This window comes from Eulemur rufifrons, chromosome 2, assembly GCF_041146395.1.
Source record: "Eulemur rufifrons isolate Redbay chromosome 2, OSU_ERuf_1, whole genome shotgun sequence".
NCBI classification, from domain to species: domain Eukaryota; kingdom Metazoa; phylum Chordata; class Mammalia; order Primates; family Lemuridae; genus Eulemur; species Eulemur rufifrons.
In genome coordinates, this window is record NC_090984.1 from 11,664,778 (window position 1) to 11,671,123 (window position 6,346).

The 6,346-nt window shown below is 58.8% G+C and overlaps 1 protein-coding gene across 7 annotated transcripts in view; it reads left to right on the top strand.

Moving 5' to 3' along the window:
* SMARCA4 (SWI/SNF related BAF chromatin remodeling complex subunit ATPase 4) overlaps positions 1 to 6,073 on the top strand; it is an 81,967-nt gene extending 75,894 nt beyond the window's left edge. For 4 of the 7 annotated variants that reach the window (XM_069478513.1, XM_069478488.1, XM_069478472.1 and 1 more), the window contains 5 exons: positions 2,759 to 2,867; positions 3,259 to 3,360; positions 3,997 to 4,129; positions 4,272 to 4,414; positions 5,295 to 6,073. In XM_069478513.1, the coding sequence (XP_069334614.1) occupies positions 2,759 to 2,867; positions 3,259 to 3,360; positions 3,997 to 4,129; positions 4,272 to 4,414; positions 5,295 to 5,327 (520 nt within the window). In that variant the 3' untranslated portion in view covers positions 5,328 to 6,073. The remainder of the gene's footprint in view (positions 1 to 2,758; positions 2,868 to 3,258; positions 3,361 to 3,996; positions 4,130 to 4,271; positions 4,415 to 5,294) is intronic. The other 3 variants (XM_069478480.1, XM_069478520.1, XM_069478506.1) reach the window with 1 other exon arrangement.
* The last annotated feature ends 273 nt before the right edge of the window (positions 6,074 to 6,346 follow it).

Sequence of the window (6,346 nt, forward strand, 5' to 3'; positions counted from 1 at the left end):
AGGGTCAGAGAACTGGAGGAGGTGGTGGCCTTTGCACTGAGGTGAGGGCGGTGCCAGCTTTCCCTGGGGGAGCAGGCCTTTCTCGGGCCTTGAGGTGGCCGTGGGAGGAAGAGCTAGGGGTGCCCATCTCAGGGAGGACCCTGGGTTTTATTCCTCATGAGGGGGTGGCTGTGATATGTCCCCCTGTAGTTCAGAGCTGTGGCAGGCCGGCGAACGACCAGGGAGGCTTTTGGCACCTCACCTGCAACACCCCCGGGGGCGGGCACTGGGGCCTCTCCAGGGACTCCCCAGGGTTCAGGAGGGCATCTCAGCACTACGGCCACTAAAGGCGTATGGCAGCAGCTCCCCAAGAGGTCCCTTTTGGTCCTGGTACCCCGTCCCTCCCCGACGTGTGTCCACACTCACGTCTCTGCACCAGGGAAGGGTCCTCAGACCACTGACTGAGGGCCTTTATTCCTCAAGGACATAATTCTCCCAGAGGTCTGCACCGTTAGTGGGCCACACAGTGAACTGAGTGGATCACAGCTGGCATTTCTAAAAAGTGAAACAGAATCGAAAATCGCAAAGCATGTCGCAGTTCGTAAGAGAGACTTTTGCATCGGGGAACTTCTGCTGCTTGTGCCTGTGTCTGTGTGTCCTGGATCAGAGAGTAAAATGTAGCCTTTGCTGTGCGTTAGGGTCAGCTGTAAGGTGACGTTGCCATCAGAGGAGGGTGCTCTTTGCTTAGAGAAATGTCATAGAGGGGAGAACAGGACATGCGGGCTTAGGACAGGGAGGGACGCAGGCCTCAGCTCTGTCTGAGCCGCAGGACTGACGTTTCCAGAGCAAAGGAGAGTCACGTCTTTCTCCCAGGCTCCAGGTCTTACCCAACGCAGGACAGTAAGCGTTTGCTGTGTGTTGTCACTTTTCTGCACTGTAAACTGGGTTTACCAATTCCGATTGCCTGTGGCCAAACCAGCCCCCAGCCTGCTCCCCACGAGAGAAGGGCAGCCTGTGTGCCTGGGACCAGGGGACCCACACACGGGGCCACAAACATCCTGGCAGGAGAGCAGGAGGTGGCACTTCTGGGCATAACACCAAGGCACCCATGTACCCCAGGCAGGGACAGAAAGGCCGGGAAGGCAGAGGCAGAGCCTGTCCTGGCCGGGCAGGGTGTGCTGGGACTTCCATCTGGCTCCCTTCCTCGGAACAACTGGCGTAACACTGGCACTCGCTTCAGAGTTTGTGGCGGGGAAAGTGTGCCTGGCCGTTGCCTGGCCCAGCTCGAGGGTAGGATGAACCAGATGATGGCTGCCAGGGGGAGGATTCTGTGGGTCTGCATCTTGGGAGGCTCCGGTGTTGGGGGCCGGGTCAGGGCCTTCATGAGACACAGAAACACCCAAATGAGGAAAAGGCCCCCAGAATCCCAGCTGTGCATGGCCTTGAGGAGGACATCAGGGAACCAGGAACCTCCAGTGAGAGCTGGGAAACCACCTTGTCGTCACTGCCATCTTTGAGGACAGTAAACAGAGATGAGAATGGGGTGTGCTCAGGACCCCCAGACGGACGGCAGACAGCGGGATGGGGTAGGTGGGTTGCTCTCCCCTCTGGAATTTTCTTGAGAGAAGGCTGTCGGGACCTGAGCAGGCTCGGCTCAGCGGCAGCACCAAGAAAACCAATGGACCATCTCTGAGAAGTGAGGCTGTGTGTGCCAGTGAGTACAAAAGACGACGTGGGGACAGCACTGTGGTCAGCGTGTGGCGCTGCTGGCTGTCCCCAGGTTCTGACACTGGAAAGCTCAATTGTGGAGCAGCCAAAAGGAGCCAGGCCCACGTGGCAGCTTTTCGGCAGAAGGACCCGGATGACCATAACCAGGGTGTGGCCAAGCCCACATTGGACTTGACTCCCCTGTTACAGCAGGGCCCCTGGACCGGCCAGCCGGGGACACTGGTTCTTCAGGCCAGAATGAGGGTGACCAAGACAGAAAGAGAAGCTACAAGTGAAATTTATTTTCTCCCTTCGTCCCCGTTGGTTCCCGTTGGCCGTTCGGTGATTCAGGCACCTCCTCTCTCCCTCCTTCCCTCCCTCCTTGGGACTGTTCCCCTGGCTGGGCCCTTCCTCTGGGGCTTCCAGGGCCGCCAGCCCCAGAAGCAAGGTCAGCTCCTGTCCTGCCCACCCCTTCCCCCACACGACCTGATAGCAGCCAAGAGACAGGTGCTCGAGGCCCAGTCGCATCTCATGGCCACTGGCTCTTCCTGTCTCTGCTCCTGTGGGGGAACAAGTGCTTCTCAGTGGAAAGGCCTAGAAGACAACTGTCACCTGCCTTTAGCCTCCTGCGAGGAGGCATCTGTCCTCGGGGTCTCATCAAATTCTCTGAAGGTCACAGGACACACAGCACACTTGTGGGAAGTGGGATCTCTCCCTGGAAACATCTGTGTGAATGTTCCAGCTGCCAGCAGGCTCACTTTCGCATCTTGTTTAATAACCACAGTCTGTGGGGCGCTCGAGCATGTTCGACACTGTGCCAAGGACACACCGCATTTCCTCCAGGGCAGGGGGAGTTTAGATAAGTCACCGCTAAGCACACCCAGGCGTGTGGTTGCCTCTTGGGGACGTCCCAGAAGCCACAAGAGAGCACTTGGGCGAGAAATAACTTCAAACTTCTTTTCCTCTGTGTCCTCAAACAGTAGGGGTCCTGCCAGGCTGCTGGGCAGGGGCGGGGCTCCCCGGGGCGGGCAGCCGGGCCTGGGGGTGACGCTGGCTGTGTCCTGCCCTGCAGCAGCAGTGGACGGCAGCTCAGCGAGGTGTTCATCCAGCTGCCCTCACGCAAGGAGCTGCCCGAGTACTACGAGCTCATCCGCAAGCCTGTGGACTTCAAGAAGATAAAGGTAACCCCACGTCGTGTGCGGGTACCCCCATCCGAGAGTCGTGGTGTGAGGAGGGGAGGATGGGGACTGCCTGGGTGGGACCTCAGGCCACTGGTTAGGGTCCCAGTCGTGGGCTTTTGGGGCTCTTTGTGTCTGTAGGGGTCCCAGCAGCCCAGATGGGGGAGAGTGCCGTGAGGGTGGCAGCAGGCAGCTGGTACCGGGGGCTCTTTGAGGGTGCTCACAGCCCTGGGCCTCAGATGAGCGATTGTCATTCCCAGCGAGCTGGGCTTTGAGCTTATACAGAGGAGGCCAGGGGTGTGGCCGCGTCCTCACAGGCAGCAGCAGGGTCCCGGGGCACCTGGGGCAGGTAGGGCGGGGCCCTGAGTAAGGCCCGCTCCTCCCGCCCCCTCAGGAGCGCATCCGCAACCACAAGTACCGCAGCCTCGGCGACCTGGAGAAGGACGTCATGTTGCTGTGCCAGAACGCGCAGACCTTCAACCTCGAGGGCTCCCTGGTAAGACGCCCACCGGGGCTGGGCCCGGGGACCCCACAGCCGGGCGGACCCGCACGCCCGTGGGTCCCTTCTGATGAGTTGACAAAACGTTCCCGCCGCTTGGAACGTGTTACTGATTACAGAAGCAATGCACATTTATTGCACCAAGTAAAGACGACACAGTAGAGGAAGTGGCCTCAGACCCCTCGGTCGAGTGGCCCTGGAAGCATCCGGGTGTGTGTTCTGGAATTGTATTTTAAATGCCCCAGGCAGGGTGCGATTTTTAAAGCAGTCCTGTGGTTGTGTCCTTTCCTGTGATGAAATTGACACACGCACATCTTTGACTTGAGGGAGTTTTCCTCAGTGTGTTCGGGGACAATTGCCTTCCAGAAAGGGGATTTTGCTCTGACAAGTTTAGGGGAAATGCTATGGGTGTTCTCTGGGATTCCGAAAAGGTAGGGAGGTACCTGCAGCCAGTCCCAACCCAGCGGTCCAGAGCATTCCAGAAGCCTGGTGCTCTCCATGCAGCCCTGGGAGAGGGCCCTCCGCCCCGGGTGGGCTGAAGCCCAGGTCTCAGGAGGCTGTGCCGGGCGGGACGGGCGGGTGAGCAGCCCTGCGGTCGGGCCACCGCCTCGAGCCCCTCGTGTCTCCACCCAGATCTATGAAGACTCCATCGTGCTGCAGTCGGTCTTCACCAGCGTGAGGCAGAAGATAGAGAAGGAGGATGACAGTGAAGGCGAGGAGAGCGAGGAGGAGGAGGAGGGCGAGGAGGAAGGCTCCGAGTCTGAGTGTGAGTCCTGGGGAGGGTGAGTGGGCAGGGTGAGGGTTGGGAGTTGGGGTTCATGCCCACCCGAGGGACTCCTAGGCCCCCAACGTGGGGGCGCTGTGGTTCCAGAGCTCACGTTTCTGTCCCCCTCGTCCCGGCCCTCCAGCGCGCTCCGTCAAAGTGAAGATCAAGCTGGGCCGGAAGGAGAAGGCACAGGACCGGCTGAAGGGGGGCCGGCGGCGGCCGAGCCGAGGGTCCCGGGCTAAGCCGGTCGTGAGCGATGATGACAGCGAGGAGGAGCAGGAAGAGGTGAGGCCCCTGTGAGTGGCAGCGGGGGAAACTGAGGCTTGGCCTCATGTGGCTTGCCCTGGCTCACACAGCCAGTACCTCACAGAGCTGCCACTCGAGCCCAAGTCTGTGTGACCCTGGAGCTGGCACCCTTAGAGCCAGTGGGCGTCTGGGTGCTGGACGGGGACATGCAAGGCCTCTGGCCACAGCCAGCAGGGCAGCCCTGTCCCTGCCACCACCCAGGACACCAGGACTCCTGTGCCCAGGCAGGAGGGCCGGGTCTTTGTAGAGGGCAGGGGGTGGGAGACATGCCAGACAGTCCCCATCCCCTTGCTGGTGTCCTCGCACCCAGATGACACACACCGTGCCCTAGGCCACTGCTCTCCTGCACAGGCCACATTGGAGGGACCACATCCAGACAGCACCAGGGGGTTCAAAACAAAAATGAAAACAAGCCGGGTGTGCTGGTATGCGCCTGTCGTCCCAGCTACTTGGGAGACTGAGGCAGGAGGATCACGTGAGTTGGAGGCTACAGTAAGGTGTGATCGGACCACTGCACTCCAGCCTGGGTGACAGAGCAAAACTCTGTCTTTAAAAAAAAAAAAATTTAAATGGAAGAGCAAAGATCTTTCATGGCCAGAAAGAGCCAAGGTGGTGTTGAAGCCACAGGTCAGGGGCCCAGGGCGGGCACACAGCATGGGACAGCAGGAGGCCCAGGGCAACCCCCAGGTCCCAGAAGAGCCACGTGTGGGCGCAGGCGCCAGTCCTCAGGAGGAAAATGAAGTCGGTGGGGCGCAGCCACGGCAAGAGGGCTCCTGTCGCCTGTGTTGGGGCTTCATTAAACAAGTGTGGCCCCTGGCAAGGGACTCTGACTCACATCTCTCCTCTTGTCCCCTCTCAGGACCGCTCAGGAAGTGGCAGCGAGGAAGACTGAGCCCCGACATTCCAGTCTCGACCCCGAGCCCTCGTTCCAGAGCCGAGACGGTGTAGCTCTTAGCAGTAACGGGTAGCAGCAGGTGTAGTTTCAGACTTGGGGTAAAACTGTATAAACAAACAAGAATCTTCCATATTTATACGGCAGAGAAGATGTAGGACTGTCTGTCTGGCCCTGTCCCGGCCTCAGTAGCGTCTGTAACAGCATTAACTGTTTTAAAGAGAGAGCGAGAGAATTCTGAGTTGGGGAACACACGATACCTGTTTTTCTTTTCCTTTCCTGGCAGTCCTTTTGCAGCCGCAGTTTGGAATCACTGTAGTTGAAGCCGTGGATGCATGTGTGTAGCCGTCCACTCCTCGTACTGTATTTTATCGGACAGGTCAGACTCGCCGGGGGCCCGGCGGGGCTATGTCAGTGTCACTGGATGTCAAACAGTAATAAATTAAACCAACAACAAAACTCCATCTGCCGGCGGACTCATTCCTGCCTTCCGGGGCTCCCCCCACCTGCACCAGGTCTCGGGGGCCCATTTCACAGAGTGGGATGCCGAGGCCCCAGCAGAGGGAAAGACCGTGTGCTGCGGCAGGTCTCCGGCATTTGCTCAGCCAGGCTCTGTCGTGCAGGGACCGGGTGGTCGGTCCCTTCCCTGCCCCAGCCAAGACTAGGTCAGGGGAGACTGTCATGTAAATGGGCAGGTGCCACACGAGCACCTGGGGCCGTGTGCAGAGAGCACTGGGCATGGTGGGCACTCGGGGGCCACGGGGGGCTGCCATGTCCAGAAATCACCTTGGGTTCTTCCCTGTCATTTTTGTCTCTCATAAAGATCTGTTATTATTGAGTTATTGTCATCATGTTTGACCTTAATTCTTCAAATGTGGTTTCTTTAGTCCTTTGAGCCTATTTATTTGTTTTTATTTGTTTATTTCTTTTTTGAGAGATGGGGTCTCGCTCTGTCGCCCAGGCTGGAGTGCAGTGGCGCAATCATAGCTAACTACAGCCTCGAACTCCTGGGCTCAAGT